At 32.7% G+C, this 20,556-nt stretch overlaps 1 protein-coding gene across 1 annotated transcript; it reads right to left on the bottom strand.

Annotated features, from left to right (window-relative positions):
- Positions 1-1,438: 1,438 nt before the first annotated feature.
- LOC132949556 (protein obstructor-E-like) lies at positions 1,439-16,070 on the bottom strand. The gene is made up of 7 exons (XM_061020502.1): positions 15,905-16,070; positions 6,807-6,884; positions 6,680-6,737; positions 5,153-5,289; positions 4,198-4,392; positions 2,935-3,124; positions 1,439-1,793 (listed from the first exon to the last, which is right to left on the bottom strand). Exons 1-7 carry the CDS (start codon positions 15,960-15,962, stop codon positions 1,754-1,756), a joined length of 756 nt encoding a protein of 251 aa, XP_060876485.1. The 5' UTR covers positions 15,963-16,070; the 3' UTR covers positions 1,439-1,753.
- Positions 16,071-20,556: the final 4,486 nt, after the last annotated feature.

The raw sequence follows: 20,556 nt of genomic DNA, 5'->3' as shown, positions 1-20,556 counted from the left end.
ATAACCTATACAATAAAAAGCACATCTTTTGAAGGAGCTTAGGGAGTCAAGCCCCCCTCTAAATTTTATTGACACTCGCCAAAAAAATTGTAATATTTAAATGACAAGATTAAATCCTATGCTATAAAATTATTTAGAAGATTTAGTCACATCAAGATTATTCTCTAAACTGCCGTAAACCTGGGGAAAAATGTATTGGGTATAAATTATTAAAAAAAAAGGCAGATAATTTTTATAATAGTTAAACAATTTTAAGTTGGAGTATAGATAGTATAGTAAAGTAGATTATTTTATCACACCAAAGAACAATATAAAGACCAAATAAAATATTTTATTATATTGATTAATTTACTTTTAACTAAATTTAATAATTATCATTTATCATACAGTTACAATGGAAACTATTGGAAATCCGAAATACTAAGTTATACTATTTCAATAACGAACCCAACTCTTTCAGGGCTATGTGCGTATATTATATAGGTATACGTTGTGTTAATTTTTATGCTACAGATAAATACTACAAATATGAAACCTGCAGTGACCTCTAGCTTATTAAACTTCAAGCTATTTTAAAAAAGAGAAATTAAATATAAGATAAAACATACGTAAATATGTTCTATACTATGTATAGAATATGGATTAAAGACGTAATCAGACACAATATACGATTTTATGAGTGGTTTTGAATTACTTTTTTTTTATTTGTTATTATGAATATTATCGGGGAATATTATCTAACAAATTGTTGAAAATACACTACAATAATTTCTAGTTAAATTGGCTATAACTCTGTTGATACCGTTCAAAATGATTTGAAAACTACACCATGCACTTCTACGTGAAATTTCCAATTAGATTATTGTATTTTCAAACTTCATTATATTACTACAGATTTGCAATTCTTTCTCAAGAAATTTATTTCGTAACTCGTGTTGGTTGCTGTAATATAATATAAGGTCCAACAGTTAAGTGTGTGTTTTGCCTATATGTGTATTTTAAGGAGCTCTTTTCTTTTTATACTTAGCGCGATTAGTTGGATTGAAAAAATATAATATTCATTTGTATAGTTTTAATATAGTAAGTTGTATTACATTCATTTTGATTTTATTCATAGTAATATAAGTATGAATATAATAATATGATTCATGAAGTACATAAATATGTAAAATAAAAACAACTTATATGATGAATTATGAGCAGGACTCGAGTCGCATACACTCAATTTTATCTTATAAAATAACATTTTTATAGGTACCATTGTACCAACCATTTTATTGTAAATATGTCAAATATATAATATGTATTATGTATATTGTTATGATACATTCGGATAAATTTACTTTGATTACATTACATTAATTATAATAATATTCAATATTATTGACATATAAAAAAAAAAAAATGTTTAATATTAAATATAACAACAAACAATACAAATGTTTCATATTTATATATTTTATTATTTTATAAATATTAAACTTTTGATAACATGACGAATTGGTTATTTTTAAAAGAAATCATAATCTAGAGAGAATTTAACTTCCAACGAAATAGTTTATTGGCACGTATAATATTCAAAGCTTAATTTATTACAACAAAGATAAAACAAAATATAGTATAATAGTCACATTACAGTTTATTACAGATCTTTTGTAGTTGGACTTGAGTGTTTATCCGACAGGGACGAGTCGAAATAAAAGGTAACTCCCATTAATACTCATATAACAGTTGTCGATTCGCTTTTTATATATCATCCTAGTCGAACAAAATTATCTGGCGTCCTGGAGTAACTGAAACAATACAAACATTTCAAATATATTTTGATTCACATTCTCGTGTTCTTAAAACATTATCCACACCAATAGACTGTAGCCCATATGTTATGATTATTTATTTATTTATTAGAATAAACGCAATGTTACTTTTAATAACAATATTAGCAATAAATATTAGCAGATGTTATGGTGACCGTGTGGCGTACCATATTATAATATTATGTTTTTATACTGCACCAAAGTAAGTATAATACTATAATATATTTATTTTTACTAAGCAGTATATACATTATACGTATATATAGAGCATGTTTATAGGAAATGTATTTTTTAACGAGAATTATAAATATTGTAGTAAAATTAGGGATAATAATATTATATTTGCGAATTAAACCTAATAGTTTACTACAAATCTAAAAAAAAAAAGACTTCTTAATAATTTATGTCACGTTTAATGCCAATATTAAATATTTATATTGCATTTTATTTTATCTTTTAATAAAAAGTTTTTTACTTTCTGTTGTCATAAATTCCATCGATTTTCCGTATAAAACTGAAGCTTATAGAAAATACTTAAGTTCATTTTCATTTTTCTACAATTTTTCAACACTTGTTTTACCAGAAAAATTTATTGTTTTTTGATTGTGCGAATTTCGCCAAACTTCCGACCGTAAAAGTTATATGAAATCCAAAATTTGTGTACAATCACTCATTCTGACAATTAGGTATAAGATGGTTTTTTTTTTAAATGTTCACACATTTTTCTAGCTCCATATCATTAAACAATCATATTTTAAAAATTACAAGTGTGCCTTTTAAAATGTTTATATTTAAATATATATCGATTTTATAAGCTATAGTCCGATGGAATAGGTAGTTTTTTACATTAAAATGGTTTTTATATATTATGTACTATAGTGTATTAAGCAGGTATGACAAAATTATTTTTAAGACATTGAATTTCAACTAATTGTTTAAATTAGAGCATTAAGAGTATCCAATTCCGTGGGAACATAATGCAAGTCGCAAGTGAATCATTATCATAAGCATACCCCTTTATTCATATATAATTTACCTAGCTGGGGCGTTCAAACATTACAAATTTAAACATGTGCATTGTGCACATAAATGTAGTAAAACAATTATTTGTATTTACCACGAGGTTACGTTTTCCCTGATGTCACAAGCGCCAATGAGTTCATTGAATCCTAGTCCAGTCCCACAGTTGTATAGCCGAGGCCTGCCGCTAACGCAAAGGTAAAACTTTTGACAATCCACCGAGTTAGGATGGAGTTTGTGGCCTTCCAGCGGGTTTTCTTCGGGCGGACATCTAAATCCAAGGAATGCTGTAAATTATCGCATGGAAATTAATTGTTAATTGATTAGTTTTTACATATTTTTGGCTACATAGACATTATAATATTAAATCATTATACAGGCAGTGTTGTTGTGCAAACAAATATAATTTCAATTTTAAATTATATATATTTATATATATTTACGACGATTATATAGATTTGACTGAACACGAAACGGTTTCATAACATATCGTGATTTTTGTTATGTAATTTCTATTTCAAATATAATAATATTATGTATGGGATTTATAATGGTTTTTTAAAAAAAAAAAAAAAAAAAATTGTATTCACGTATAATGTCCATGTGATGTGTAGGTATAACAAGAAAAAGTCATTGCTACTGATATTTCCGATTTGCGTCTTGGCTATTATAACATTTTTGTAGCCAATAACGAATACGGTGTGCTGAACTAATACCTATATATTCAACACGACAACACCAACAGCGTACAATATAATACTATAATAGGTAAGTAAGTAAATTAATCTAAATTTGTCTCACTATAATAGTACGATAATAATACGTTGACGTGAAATAATAATTATATTTCCATAAAACTGTTAATGTAGATTAATATTATACTATTATCATATTATATCTATTCGTCCCGTATATTTGGTGTTTAAAAAACAGATCGGGACCAGAAATCGTCAATTTGAATGTTTGATGTTTGTTCACTTCATGCTCGATATATTCAATACTTAATTAGATTTATGAAAACTAACTAATAACACTCGCTGAGTGTAAATTCACGGTGATGAATTGGGCTTATAAAAATGTGATTCTCATTGTACATAATACCAATAAAATTGTACATCGTTTGTTTGTTAATCATATTATCAACACATATATATATATATATATATACATTATATGCATAGGACTATAGGAGCCTATAATAACATTATCATGTGAGTATAGGTGTCTGTAATATTCACTTTCTATTCGTATTATTACAAGAGCTTTACTTTTTAATTTTTTTTTAGTTTTTTTACATATTATTATAATATTAAAGTCAACATAACTTATACAATTTTACATTACAATTTATAAAATTTACCTTCTGCGTCGCACGTGTCCACCTGATCCGGCCAGTCACATCTAAACGTCAACTCGTTGAACGCCAATCCTTCGGGACAATCAAATTTGTATCCTATGCCGTTTACGCAGTTTAGAAACTGACCACATTTTGTCTCGTCACCCAGCCGAAAGTAACCGAATTGTCTCGGACAGTCGCTGGAGGATTGTGGGGGTTCTGAAACATTTTTAGGTTTAAGACATTTGTTATCGGTGGATTATAACAATAGGTAGGTATATAGAAAATAATTAAAACATTTTTTTTTTTAAACTGTATAGATGTTGGCATGAAGATCATTTTTAGTAAGGCGCCCGGTGCCGATGCCATTTTGTCCTCAAAAATACACTCTACGGGAATAACGATACCGCCTTGTAGAATCAACGAATTTTCATATTTTTTTTTTGATTGCTAGATGGAAATATTCCACAGCCCGCATCGATCTCTGATTTTCAATATGTTATTCTCAAACTTTATAATATGACTAAGAAAATACAAGATAAAAACCATTTTTTTACAAATTTTTTAATACAATTATTTGAAATAAAATACAAAATCAGAGATCGATGCGGGGTGTAGGAAGTCTTCTTCTTTCAGATAAAAAAATAGTTAACAAAATCTGATAATTCTACAATACTCGAGAATTATTCCCGTAAAGTATTTTTTTTCGATATAATACACCCTATCAACACCCCCCCCCCCCTAAATAGGTATCGGGTAGTAGATTAGTGGAAAAGTCTTATAATTGAGGTGGCAACTAAAATATAAAATTTAATTTTCAAATGTTATAGAATTGTGGAAAATTTAAAAACTGGCACCGGGACCCTAAGTTTGAAACAGCTACCTGATTTAAAACCATGATGCATAATATCTAATAAGAATACTGTAAATGGGAACTATATAGTATATTGTACAAGTTATTGATTTATATAAAACTCACGCAATTGGGTTCTTCCCTCGCAATCTACTTCTGGTGGATATTGGCACGGGTAGGAGAATATCGATGACTTTGAGTTGAAGAACAGTCCGTCGGGACATAATTTTTCTGTGGGTACGCCATTCTCGCATTGTAAATACCTGATATAATATACATTTTATTTACAACGAAAATCTTGAAAAAAGTGTGTAAAAGTTACAGAAGGTGTAAGGACGGTGACGTTAAAATAAAACAAATAAAATAAGATACAAGGAATAAGAAAAAAACATTGTTTGTACATTTTAACTAAATTTTCAGATAACGTATGTAAATTGTGTTGTATGAAATAATAACAATAAATTAATTTAAACTAGTATTATATATACCGCAATGTTTTATTATGTATACTAATAGGATTTTTCACTATTTCTTTCGTATAGATGTAAAATTGATTCTTGTCCATTATTCACTATTATAATTATCTGATACACCTATATATATCACTACCTTTACTCAAATATTATTTACAGAGCGATTCTTTTGAAGATAAACATAAACGCTAATTTTTCCAAACATTTTTCACAATTTTAAAAATAATTTTTTATTGTTACCTACATTTTTATGAGTTCTATACTTTTTAGAATGTAAAAATATTTTTGTTGATAATTTCAATATGTATACATATTTATCCATCTATAGATATATGAATTAATGTATAGGTTCGTAAATATTCATTATACAAATCGAAGTTTGAATGAGTAATTAATAAGTAATAACAATTTAGACGAGCGGAGTAAAGTGGCACAGTACGTAGCAAAAAATTGATCCATTACTCTGCTCATATTATAACCATTGCGTAAATACTTATAACTAATTAATTCCTAGAGTTTAAAATATTTAAATGCTCAGAACAATATTCCGCTTAGGAATATGAAATTAAAAATATGTGCCATTATTAAAAACAGTAAAGAAACTCAAACAATTGTAACGATAAAATATAGTAAAATATATAATAAATTTAAAAAAAAAAAATGTTCTTTTGTGATGATTTTAAATTATCTTAAAACTATCAAGTTCTTAAATACAATTAATTAGAAACCAAATAAAAACGGTTACCTGCCTACCAGCTACTCTACACGAGAAATCAACACTGTATCATCAATCATTACCTGTATAGTATATCAATATGCACTCCCGTATATCTTACAAAAATAAAAATAAATATAGGTGTACTGGACTACTGGAGTATAAATTGTATACAAAATAAAAACATAATACGATTCATTTTAATTTTAATTATTATTACTTTATTCTATAATTATAACTGTCTCTTTTGTTATTTCACATATTATTGAGATCGAGCTATTTTCTGCGGTCAAATAATAAGCTGACCACAACTAACACAGGTTTTTGATGCACATTGCAGGCGTTATCTGTGTACAATAATATGCAGACGTGTACTCACGTCGTATTATAATATTATTATGTATTTTTTCCCCAACACGATAAATGATAATGTTATAACTTAAAACGACATACGTCCAAACTCACTTGTCGCACTGGTTGCCCAACGGGTACCGTCCGTTTCTTTCTGGACAAACGCCACTACCTGAACACGTCAAAAATTAGACAAAAATTTGTCCGACTATAAATTTCATGCAGTGTGTCGCCTACGTACTTGTGGCCACATCGCGATCGTATCCGCCGTTGTCCAAATACTGTCGCTGCCTCCTGACCGTCCTGCGCGTGACACCACCTGCAAATGATATACTATTATAACAAATTTATGCGATCCTACGATAATGTCCATCCATATAATAAATCGTATTACAGCTACAATATGTCCGTCCATATAATAAATTGTATTACAGCCGCAATATGTGTAGTTATAGACTAGAGATGGATCAACCAGAACGAACATTTTCATATTCTTCTTTGCCTGCTACGACCTTTTCGTCTGAGTGTTTGTGGGGCCTCCTACTCACAAATATTATGTTTGGCCCACAAACTGTGGAGCCCCCTTAATACACATGACTGACTGCATCGATCTTAAGTTTACTATACATAGTAATGTAGGTACCCGAATCGAGAACGTAATGTCCATTTGAAACGTACTTAAGCGAACGCGCGTATTTGTGCTTAGAGTAATCGCATATTAACTGTAAGTCCATATAAATAATGATTTAATACAATTTGTAAATAAATAGATAACAATTTTTGTAGTTAATCAAAAAAAATGTTATCGTGCAACTTTTCCTTCCTGTGCAATAAAATGTGTGTTGTTCGAGTGAGTTCTAAAACCTGCACAATATCTGATAAAAAAAATAACTGATCTCACTCAGATCTAAGACACACGATTGGTAGGTACCTACTTATATCACACGATTAAAATAATAAAATAGTTACATAACAATAATATTATTATTATAAATAATATTCGTCTGTTCAATAGGTAAAAACTAAATTTCATTAAATATTACACGTATTTCAAAATATTCGCTGTACTTCCAGTATTCTACTTGACCATACACTATTTTAATACCGGAAAAACACTTGTAAAATACTCACACAAAACGATAAGTAAGTCAATGTAATGTTAAACACCTTTTACATTATCGAAGGAGATAAAAATGAAACATAGCCAATGCCCCTCCCCACCACGTTAGGGACAAAAACCAAACCATATGGATTACGCATTGGTACGACATAACTCGGCGTGCACCGTACATGGCGTTTAAGCCGACGAAATAGTAATAATAATACCCGTAACGTCTGTCCAAATACCTAAGCCGGGAACAATATTCGTATCCGGCCATCGGGCCATAAACGTTGTTAGTCGTATCGCAGTCGTCGGAGTACCTATTGCGATAATAATACCCATACTATTATATTATTAATATCGTATTTGCGACGCTATTATATTAATTATTACACAACGGGTGGCGATTTATGGTTTTCTTTCTTCCCGTGAGCACGCGTCGCTCGACGACCACGCGCCGACCACCCGGAGACTTGCGCGATTTGCATAATATTATGATATAGGCAGTTATTGTACATTGTTTATATTATACTGTTTAGAACTATTATTAGGTATATAGGCGCGCGTCATTATAACATTCGTACACAGTCTCGCAGTTGTTTATCATGTTATCCTGTCGTTCGTAAAACGATAGAATTCGATTTTGGCGTACTATGGTATAATAATATTATATAATCAGGTATATAGGTATAGAGGCAATAATGCGTATTATAATGAAAACGGCGCGCGTTGTAATGCCAACCGTTTTTTTTTTTTTATAGCTCTTGACGATAACCTTTTATGTTGAATTAATAATCGCCTTGTCACTTCTCGCTTGTCACGGTGACATTTGAAACTAAAACATTATACTTATTTTAATATTACCCATGTTTTGTTTTTAAAATGTAAACTATTCAATTTGAACTTTTAGCCTTGGTTTTATGGTGGAATCATGCGGTAAACGTACAAACATTATATTTTTACCTTCGACGATCGTTTTTCACACATTTTTGTGGTATGGGTAGGTACGTAATAAGCAATCTCAAGAACGCCTGAAGCGTATATAGCTCTATTTAATTTGATTTTCATGAGGTTATTAATAATAATTATCGTTGTTATATTTGTACGATTAACTTTTAGTAGTGCCTTTTTAGTTTGTAAGCGGTTTTGATTAATTGTACGATTTTTACTGCCTAATTAGGTAGTATTGTCTTAGATTTGACAAAAACGAGCTTACAATTATTATACGTGTACGATTTATCCATAACTACGGAATAGCTTACATGGTTAGCGTAGGCAAACGGAAAGGTGAAAAGTAAAAATTTGTTAAAAGACAATACGGTTCGTGTAACTGAAACGTTGTTCATTTCCACACGATCAAAAAGATTAACGATTGGCCTGTGGTCGCAGGCACTTGACATGTCATTATTTATATAATGTTTTCAATCGAAACTTGACTGCAAACCGTAGTTATACGTACCTATCAATAACTATAAACATTATGGCGTAATATGTTTTTGTTACAGGTGGTATCGTAAATAAATATTAAAATCTGTACCCTATCCGTAATACATTATCGATATATCAAGTGCGGGCAAATGACAACGGTTAACTTTGAAGTGGATCAAAACAAGTGATGGTGGATATTAAATTTATTAGATTCAAAAATACTATATGATTGATATTGCTCTTAAATAAGAGTATATTATAGTTTATAAGAATATATATATTTGTTTATACTATATATTATATGGCCAGATAGGAAGGAAAAGAAATGTATTTAGTTTATAATATCAATTGGCAACGTGTCACGTTGTATTGTAGGTTTTCATTATAGATATAATAATATACCTACACAATGGAGTTGTATATAGTTGTGAGTTATTCTTGAGTAATATGTAACAGTATTGTAATGTATTAAAAGTTAGAAAAAAATTATTATTTAGCCATTTAGTTGTACAATATATTGAAAGAAGTGCTCGGGATAATATTTCGATTACTCGGTTCGTGTCATTACACAGCTGGCAGGGAAGGGTACGGTGTTGTGCAGCAGTTGGAAGTGCTGCTTGAGCGGTTATGAATACTTCTGGAAACGGATTTTCGGATACCGAATTTTTTTTTAAGCTCAAATGCGCAATTTAAAAATGTTACGTTAATCAATTATAAAAGTAGGTACACTTAAAGTTTCCTTTTAAAACCATAATATTTTCATTTGTAACATTTAATTTTTTTTCGAGCGCTTACACCAAGCTTTAAATATCACCGCACGCCACTGACTGAGCCACCCCATTATTATAGTAATCTACAGTAGATGAAAAATGAAACAGAAAACACTGCTAGAGTATCAAAGAATATGTGTGCAAAATTTGGTGCCAATTGGTTCAGTTGTAGTCGATAAGTAGTTGATGAGCTCCATACGAACGTACATTATTATTTTATATACGCGTAGACTTTGTAGTCTTAGTATATTAATTCCAGTATATTATAATAATTTAAAATTATAAATTTCCAACGAGGAATGCATTCGCGGAACGCTTTTGGAAAATACTACTACAGTATAGTAATGTATTTAACTTTTATCCCCTCGGTTTGACCGCTCGATTCTTGTGGTATACCTATATACCGTAGGTGCACCCAAAGTCGTCCGTGTGGTATGAATACGCACACCCACAACCATCAAATACCTAGGTACACATACCCATACAGATATATTATTGGCGTTTCAATACTTATTAATCATAGATAATACATAATGGATAGGCCCTGTGTATACTAGTTACATAGCGGGCAGCGTTCCCGAATAAAGAAGAGAGACAGAAATATAAAAATCGTATCTTCTATCCTACTCAGCAAAAAAATTATCTTTTCTTCCATTGTTTGTGTGTTTTGCCATGCGTGTTATAGCACAGAACACTGATAAGTGATAACCGATATTATATATCACTTGCATTTTGCGATTTGAATCGTGCGTTTAACGTGGACTTAAGTCTTAATTGTTATACGTTTTCTTTTGTTACTTGAAGTGTTAATTATTGAAGTTTAACTTTCGTTAATAACCAGTCCATCATTTAATAAAATGCCTGTTTTTAGTGTTTTGACTATATGCCTACGACATATTCACTTCTGTTATAAAAAATTCAAATTTCAATTTATTTTCATGGAAGGATATTTTTGAAATATCATGGAATGTAAACTCTTTTGCTGTGTGAGACAGAAGATCGAAGAACGTCTAATAACCAATATGGCCTATCCATTATGTATTATCTATGTTATTAATACACACACACATATTGTGTCGACGGGCAAAACTATGGCGCGCCGGAAGTCGCGGGTACAACCAAATCCGACGACGATGCTCGACGAGTATAGTTCATTCGCGGAATTTCGGCGCTGGCTCTCGGTCGTTATTCGACTGCGGGTGGCGAGCAACAGCTGGCGTACAATAACGGCGTGGGATGATGCGAATAATGTATTATCATATTATTTTTAATAAAGTATTATCATAATATAATACAGTCGCTCGTCGATGTAATGAATATACAATCTATTATTATAATATATTTCGTTGCGCGTCTCGAATCGGACGAGACCGACAATAGACGCATTTGCGCCCGCCGCGTGACAAGATCCGCGAAAGGTTCGCGGCGGAACGTTGCGCAACGGCGCGCCGAGACGATTCCGTGTCGTGCTCTCCGGGTGGAGGGGGTGGGGGTGGGGTGCGGCCGCTGCGACGACTAAAAGGGGAGACTGCAGACGAGTGTCGGAGGTTAGAGTCGGGTCGGGATTTCAGCCCGAGGTAATCACGCGGCGGCGGCTCCGGCGAGGATGAGCTCGCGGTTTTGTTCACATTATTTAATGATACAGTCGCTTATATTATAACGACCCTCGCGGTCACGTGCAAATAATGCGTGTGCGTGGTGTGCCTTGCGCGATTCAAAAAACGCAAAAACGGCGTCCGTGCTCGCCCGATTATCGTCGTCGTCGTCGTCGTCCGTTGCCCGACTATAGAAGAAGAAAGCGCGTTTGTGTGATCCGAATTAAGAGTTGTGGGTATTCGATCCGAATGATGGCTGTGCCGTCTGGGCGGACGTCGCCCGGCGTGAGATATGAGTATTTTGTCGATACGATATGTTTTTTTTTTTTTGGAAGATTCCACGCCTATAATATAGGTATACCTATGTATGTCCATATAATATTTTTGGGGGGCGCACATAAGGAATTCGGAATGTTTTCGAGGGCTGTCAAGATTCAATGATCACGATATTGTTCGACCAATAATGGCGCAAGGGCGAAGTCGAAAAATAATACGAAAACCTCATTTAATTCACCGTAAATACTATAGTAATTTAAAGAATAAAATATAATAAAAATATGTTGTCTGCGGTACGGACAAGATTTGTCTATACGGGCCGTCATTTTGAGACCCCTGTCACATCTAAATTTACCACTGTTTTCGGATTTTCATTCACACACTCGCACCTCCCTAGTCGACACGGCCACCACGAACTTCGTAATTATGTGTCCAAACACGCCGTACTTTTTAAGAGATTGTATACTTAGTATTTATTCTTGTTATATCTGCTATTTTTCATTCTTTCGATTTTACAGCCTGCCGATTTCGGAGGATATACCGTTGTCATACCGATATACCAGTCCTATAATCGTGGTTATAAGATCCCTCACGAAAGGGAAAATAATACGCGTACAGTTGCCAAATAAGTAATATCGGACGAAGTGTATTTTTACCCTAATTACGGATGTATTACGATACTATAGTTAAACGACTCTTTGCCCGGTAAATGCTACTCATATTACACACATATTATATAATATTATACGGTTAGATAAAATCGTCGAAAATTGTGCGCGAAAACTACGTCCATAGAATGTAAGTGACCGAGACTACGGTATCGGTACCGATAACACTATTAATACGTGTAATGCTTACCAGCCGGACGTGTCTGAATGAAAAATGTATATTTTGCCAGTGAGGAATTCTACACGATTAGGTATATCATGATCGTCGTTCGACTACCCAATGATATTATAATGCCATATTTAGCTTACCATAACATTCATAATATTATACACGGAGAGAGTTCACGCCACGCACGGTGGCTTATACATTTCAAGAGGGAATAACGCAATAATTAACGCCGACAATTATAATATTATTATTGGTAGAAAAGTTATGGGAAAATGTAATAATATAGACGTTTGTACATAATAGGTGTACACGACTTAATTCTAATGTTCGTATACAACTGCCGTCAGAAAAGTCAAACGTTTCATCTCCGTTGCGTGATGTGGACGAGTAAGAAGACATAATGCCAGATTTGAAAAAACTATAACTGATTTTAAAAGTTAAAGGTTAAGGTTTTTGTCTTATAATGTTGTGATCGGAATGTCTTGCAGTCGTGTTTTGGGCAAATGGCCAGTGATGCCTTTTAATGATTATCTCGAAGGACCTCGTCCTTGGGCGATATCGATTATCCGATTGAAATACTGTCCTTGCGAATTTAAAGAATCACGTTTGGCTAATAAATTATAATACATTATATTCCACGCCTGGAAGCTTTTAAAGCTTCAACGATAAAATACCGATCAAGTGAAATTTCAGTATACCTACGTTCAATTTCTCTGAAAACCCCTCTGAATCAGTCAGTTTTCACCTTGGACAGATTGATCATATTGTTCTCGTATTTTTTTTAACTCCATGTAAGGGCTTATTTAGCTGTTCGATAAAAAAATGTTTATTTTTATAACAAATAAACATTTTATTCCAACCTACGATCCTTATTATTCGTCAATAACAGCGTAAATCATGTTTTGATTTACTGACACAATATTACAGTGATACAGTTATACCACTACAGATGTAATTGTTCTATGCTGTTTAACGATTTCAATGCCTATTGAAAGTGCAACCATATGAAATTTTTAATTTTTGTCCATGTATATACCTACGACAAACAATGATGGATTATCAATAAATATAAAAGTGTGATTTATCGTTGTTACAATATTATTCGCACTTAATTTATCCTAGATATTATTGACTTTTATTTGTAATAGGTACCTACTTAAGGAGCGAGATTAAATAAATAATCATTTTTTTCAAACTTTTATTTTGAATTAATATTGTTTTTATTTATTTTGTTATGCTTTTTTAAACAAACAATTTCAAAAGTAGTTAAAGTAGATTAATTTATATATTATTATTTATTACATTAATGTTGAGATTTTATTTTAAAATCAATAGACTTTCCTCGACAAATTCATTTTTTTACGAATGATTTATTACAAGCCATGTGTGTAATTCATCTTCTTTTTGTTCGGAAAAAGAAATTGTTTACTTAAACAATGTCATATTTTATTATGACGTATTTAATCATACTGAGCTCTTATGAATGCAAATGTTGGCCATACAGACTACAAGAAAGAAAATTACGACAAACTATAATGGATCATATTTTATATTGTCTACGACTCCCACGAAACACCGGAGTGCATCACCTAATCGCGATTTATAATGTTTCAGAAGTCCAATTTCAATCCTAATGTCCTATTATATGCTTCCTACGCAATATTAAGAAATTGCGTATAATTATATTTTATAGTTATTGCTGGAGAATAGACACTCGCACGCTGATCCTTTTGAAATGTTATAATAACGATGCACATCGACCAAATGCGGCAAATGCGGTGCAATTATTATTACTTCACTAAACCGCGTTCTATATAATATGTTGCGCCGTTATTAAAATGTTGCATTGTGTTTACAAAACTACGTATTAACCTGCGGCCGACCTATTATAACGGTGCAATAAAACGAATTTTGTTGAAAATTATTTCTTGTCGATGTGATAATATTATGGTCGTGCGCGTCGTCATAAGGATACCAATAATATGGGTCGTCCGCGTGGAAATGATATTAATAAAATCCTATTATGCGGTACGGTTGAAACGAAACACGAATACAACGTGCAACGCCGCATGGGTGCACGCGAACCGATCGAGAATTGATAGATGAGCAGATGAAGCATAATGTGAACAATCTGAATGTGAAAGTCTTAAATAATCGAAAACCGCGAGCGTTCGAGAATACACACATATTATAATATTATATCGGTAATATATTATTACTATTATTATTATTATTATTATACGTGCATTAATACGGCAAACGTACGTTTTGCGTGTGAACAACGTCGCAAAGACCGTTTAATCGATGATCGATGTGCGAATACTCCGAGAGTGTTGCAGTCGTACGCGGCACGTGAACAGTAAAAAAAATAAATAGTTTTCAAAAGGACGACGACGACGCCGCCGCCGCCGCCGCCGCGTTTTACACGAAAACATCGCACGCATAGGTATTATGATATTTTGTGTTGTGCGCGACCGTCCGCCGAACACGTAATCCGGCAAAATTACAGTCCTGCAGCCGCCCAAACGGGATTGATACGAAATGATATTATTATTATTGCAGAACACGCGCGATACTACGACCTATTACGAAACGCATCTGTTACGGCCGATATTATAATTTTGTGATCCGCGTCGTCTCCGCCACCACCACCACCACCACCAGTGACCGAGTCACATATTTTATCGTTTTGGTATTTTTTTTTAAATGATATAATATATTATTATTATTATTATTATATTTCAAAACGCGATTAAAATTAAAACGCGCGCGATCGCCCCACTCGGAGGGGACCGATGCAGTCGCAGCGTCCGCCAATCGCGTATAGCTCGTACCTATATGTACATATTATTATTATACTAATTACGTAGGCACCTACACCTATTGCGACGACGCGTATTTTCTACAGAGTGTGATTTCGTCGACGGCGAGAATCGTAAGAATAATACCGATCGGTCACCCCGTCGCTTATACATTATGGGCGCCAACAGCGATGACAGCGATATTCGGTCGCAGGTGACACTTGACACAATAATATTATTATCAGACCCGTGTCGGCTGTAAACGATGTGGGATTGGACGTAACATCGTGATGCAGCGAAACTTCCATTTACCGGAATCCCGTATTCTGACGAGATTGCCCGTCCAACGAGAGTTTTTTCAGAACCAAACCGAACCGGAACCGAATTCGTTCGGTTCTGTCTGACGGAATTGTCTTTGACGCGAATTTTCGATGCCCCGAGACTTTGCGACAATAATAATGTCACGGAAGTCTCCCCGTGCCCGTACGCCATACACTACATAATATTATATAATAATAATAATAACTGACCTGCATAAATGACCGACGTGGCCGCGATGACCGCGACGACGACGAGTACGCGAAACATAACGCGGCCGTAATACAATAATAATTATAATATCGATATTGCAACGTGCGCCGGACGCATTCGGAAGGATCGGTCGGAGCGACAAAAACGCACTGCGCGTGCTCGTCGCGACCGACGACGGTCTCTCGGCCGGCGTTGCTGCTTCGGCGGCGGCGGCGGCGGCGGCGGTGGGACGACGAGGAAGGACCGCCGCGTACGATAATAATATAATACGCACACGACTATTATAATACAACATAATATTACTATGCTGCCCGCCATAAAAATAATCAAAAGTTGCATAACGCGAGAGATGATCCGAACAACATTCTTCCATCTCGCCCGAGTAGGTATACCAATAATGATACAACGGTGTTGTAGGCAGGCTTATAATACTACACTATTGTATTATACAGAGTGATTCGTCTGCTATAATGTATGTCATTATGATATGCTCACCCCCGTTTTTTTTTTTTTTTTTTTACTCCGTCGACGGACATCCTTTCATTGAATTATAATATTACTTCTTCAAGTCTGTAGGTATAGGATATTATTATCATATATATATATATATAGGATCTCGAGGACTCGTATTGTCAGATATTTTATTCTACCGTTTTTCATGACACGCGTACGAAATCATTTTTTTTTTTTTCAAATGAGAACCAACCCTTTTTACCGTGTGTATACATTTCAATGCAGATGGTTTTTTTTTTTTTTTTTATAATTCCACGTAAGTATAGGAATCGATATTCGAACCAGTATAGTTATCAAAACGTATATATAAGTACTGAACATAATAGTCCTTAACGATGGTTTAACAAAAATATAAAATGAATGTAATTTATTTTAATCGAGCACTTATTATACTCTGAAAACTTTTACAGATTATTAGATGTGAATAGATTAATATTAATTACTCTAATTTTCAAAATATAACCACGACTCCCACATATCTTTCAAACCTATAATCATGGTTCACGGCAGATTTAAGGATTGAAATAAAGTCGGCAAATCCATAAGAGGGCCCTCGTACAAAACGTATCAGTAGCATTATAGGTACTTACGAAATTGTTGTTTTTATTTATTAACATTTATAACCAAAATGAACGTACCTATGGTAAATGATATTGCAATTTGCAATATAAAATGTATTTATTTTTTTGAGGTAAAAAAAAAAAAAAATTAACTTTATAATTTAGGCGGGCCACAGTATAATAATTAGGAGAGTGGCCTCGTCGCATTTGCCAACTAAACAACCGTTAAATCCACCACTGTTCACGGGGACCTATTTTCTTGTACTATACAAAGTGAGATAACTAAAAAATTACTGGTTTGAATTTCGATTTGGACTCATCGACATTTTCAAAAAAGTCAATCTATAAGAAAAAAGGGCGATTTTCATTTGAAAAACTGAAGTTACACAGTCTATTCTTTAAATGGTATAAATAAATCTAAGTACTATGTGAAAATATAGTCTTCTAGTATATATAGGGTATAGGTTATGGGAATAGGGCCAAAAGTAGATGGGTTTTTCTCAATGCAGGATAGGAGTGAGGAGGTCTCATAAGACCAAGTCTGGAAGAGATCATTGGATCCGTCGGAAAATGTCATTTAGTCACCATCATGGAGCGGTCTCCGTGTTTTCGCGCAAAAAAATGCAACAAGAGCAGAAAGTGCATCAATTAACGATGTCTTGCTTCAGCGCGTTCACTCGAACTTTTTGGACCGCCTTGCTTTGTGCTGCGAACAAAATGGACATCATATTATGCTGGATGTAATTTATAAAACTTAAAATGACAATTATATCCCAACGAAATAACATAAATAAAATGTTTGTACGTCTAACATATCCCGAGTCAGGTCTGCTACGTTACCCGTTTTGTATTTAAAAATATTAAAAATCGAAATTTGAATAAATTCATTATTAAAGGATATTATGTACCGGTGAGCACTGCGAGCATGCTTGTTAGTTTACCCTATATATTATATATTCTTCTTAAATGGGTAGTACCGCTGGTATATAACGTAATAATATCGTATGTGGTAATATGTAGGACTTAGGTATTTTAGATAATATTATGATGCATTCATATTACCATCCTATATGTAATATATTTATGGCGTGTAGTCGCAGTCGTGATGGAGATCGTGGAGCTGCATCAACATCGCGTATATTTGCGTGCATAATATTATTATCGCCGATTAATTAATGTACTAAAATTATCACAAAAAAATTGAAATAATCCTATGCTTGGAATTATATAGTTATGTGTACTTATTATATGGGTATTTATCGTGTAAAAAATATTTTTTTTCACATAAACATTTATTAGCCTAACATTAATTATGTTGAAATAAACACTAGATAATTCGAAATTTATTACAATGATAAATCATTATAATGTGGGCCGTGAATACAAAATATTTAATAATATCTTATTTGTAATTTTGTCGACTCTATACTAGAGATTGTTTATCTATACGACTGTCCCTCTCGTCATTCGAATACTACGGTATAGTGGCGCAAATATAATGACACGAAAAATGCACTCAAAAGTAAAAAAAAAAAACCAAAGTAAAAGTTTAATTTTTCTTTGATATAATAGAAACGAATATGTGTTTGAAAAAGCATTATAATATTATGTTCTAGAGCACTCGGAGGTTTGAGTTTAATAAATTAATGCACGTCCTATAATAGTTATTATACCTATATATAATAGGTACCTATTAGTCGATGACGGTGATTTTTTTGTTTTTTCAGTTTATTATAATAAGGTTATATTAAAAATATCTAATATGTTAATTTAAGTTGTATTTTTATTCGTCTCTGTCCCCTCTCCTGTTGGCATCAGGGCGACCACGCCACCCGTCGTCGCCCTCGAGGCAAGGTCGACGACAACATGTTGGCAGACGCGCCGCCGCCGCGACAGAGTTTTTGTACTATTTATGTGTACAGGTACTTAATACGATATAATTTTTACCACGCTGGTTACATCGACATAGGTAGTTTAGGTTATGGCGACTTGTGAGTCGCGTGTACGCTGTATTCGTCTTATATAGTCGGATAAGACGGGTAATTTAAAACGAGAATATGTTCATACTGCAATATGTTATGTATATTTTTTTCCGTAATGTGCGTTATCGGATGGATATATCATACTTATATTTCAACCTGTTGCCGCCGCACATCGGAAGTTTCGACACGAGGTCGCCGAGCACCGCTCATCGTCGACTGATTTTTTTCCTCCTGGCACAAGACGTGTGCGTTTAATTATTTAAACCGACGGTCACGTCGTTTGTAAACGATGCACATCCGTCGTCAGCGCATTTATCTGCAATCGACGGTCGATCGATAAACGCGTATCGATATTGTATGCAATTGTTTTAATTAGGTAGTTAACTATTTTCTCGGTCATTAGTACACATTCATACTATCGTCTATATCGTTATTCGTCGTTATTACTACACATCCGACATTACTATACACAGAGTTATTCTAATTAAATGTCCGAGTTTCTCATTATACATCGATAAAAATGTTGATCAACTATAAGTGCATAATAATGTATCATTTAGTGGATTTAAAAAATGAATGCGATAGTGGACTTGAGAAATTAATGCAATTGTACAATATGAAAATCCGCTACCTATTGTGTACTCGACGATTTTTAGTGGGTTTTTTTTTGAACAAGATATAGGTACAATTTTTCCATTTCACAACGGTTTTCATCGATAGGCATTTTATATTGGCCACATATATCAATATTCACATTTTATATTATTATTTATTTGTGTACATTTATTATAGATGCATAAATGTTGTATGTATTATATCTCAAAAGCATATAAATAGGTAATGTAGTAATTTATATTTTATAATATTTAACTTTTAAATAATATATTTCATAATATTATAACTTTCAATTTATACATTTCTATTTTGTTTTTTAATTACTATTATTGTTATTAACGCAAAGTATTACTTATTCCTTTCAAAAAAAATTGTACACTAACTTTTCATCTACGAAGTTAATACGTTTATTATATTAATTATTAGTATTGAAATCAAAATGTTGTATCACCCATCGTTATTATTATATTATATAGTAGAAACAATTTTTCAGTGCCATTACTATATTGTGAATCCTACACTCATAATGGCTGTATTAATTATAATAATTTATAATTTATGATACAGCACATTATAAAATCTCGTTAATCACGTTTTAAGGAACAAGGAAAAAATACGTTTGGTTATACTTATAACTTATAAGTATTCAGCATTAATACCTATACATTAATATTAGTGTCGTTAAACTTGTTGTTCGAATTCGTCAATCTGATTTTTTATCTCGGTCGTTATCTCTAATCGTTCGCACTTTATTTAATTTAAATCAATTATTTATTTTATAGGGTGTTAAAATACTGGGTATCTTCCCTAATCTTATTATCATATCATTCTTACTCGTCACTCATCAAACCAATTTATTATACTAAGATTATGTATAGATTGTAGATTACTTCAATAAAAATAAAAAAAAATCAATTATTATTATTAACGTACGAGTTGTCAAGATATTATGTTGTTTTAAAAAATCTCCTAAATGTAAAA

The sequence above is a fragment of the Metopolophium dirhodum genome, chromosome 7, assembly GCF_019925205.1.
Source record: "Metopolophium dirhodum isolate CAU chromosome 7, ASM1992520v1, whole genome shotgun sequence".
In the NCBI taxonomy this organism is placed as follows: Eukaryota; Metazoa; Arthropoda; class Insecta; order Hemiptera; family Aphididae; genus Metopolophium; species Metopolophium dirhodum.
This window is presented reverse-complemented; position numbering and strand designations above follow the sequence as displayed.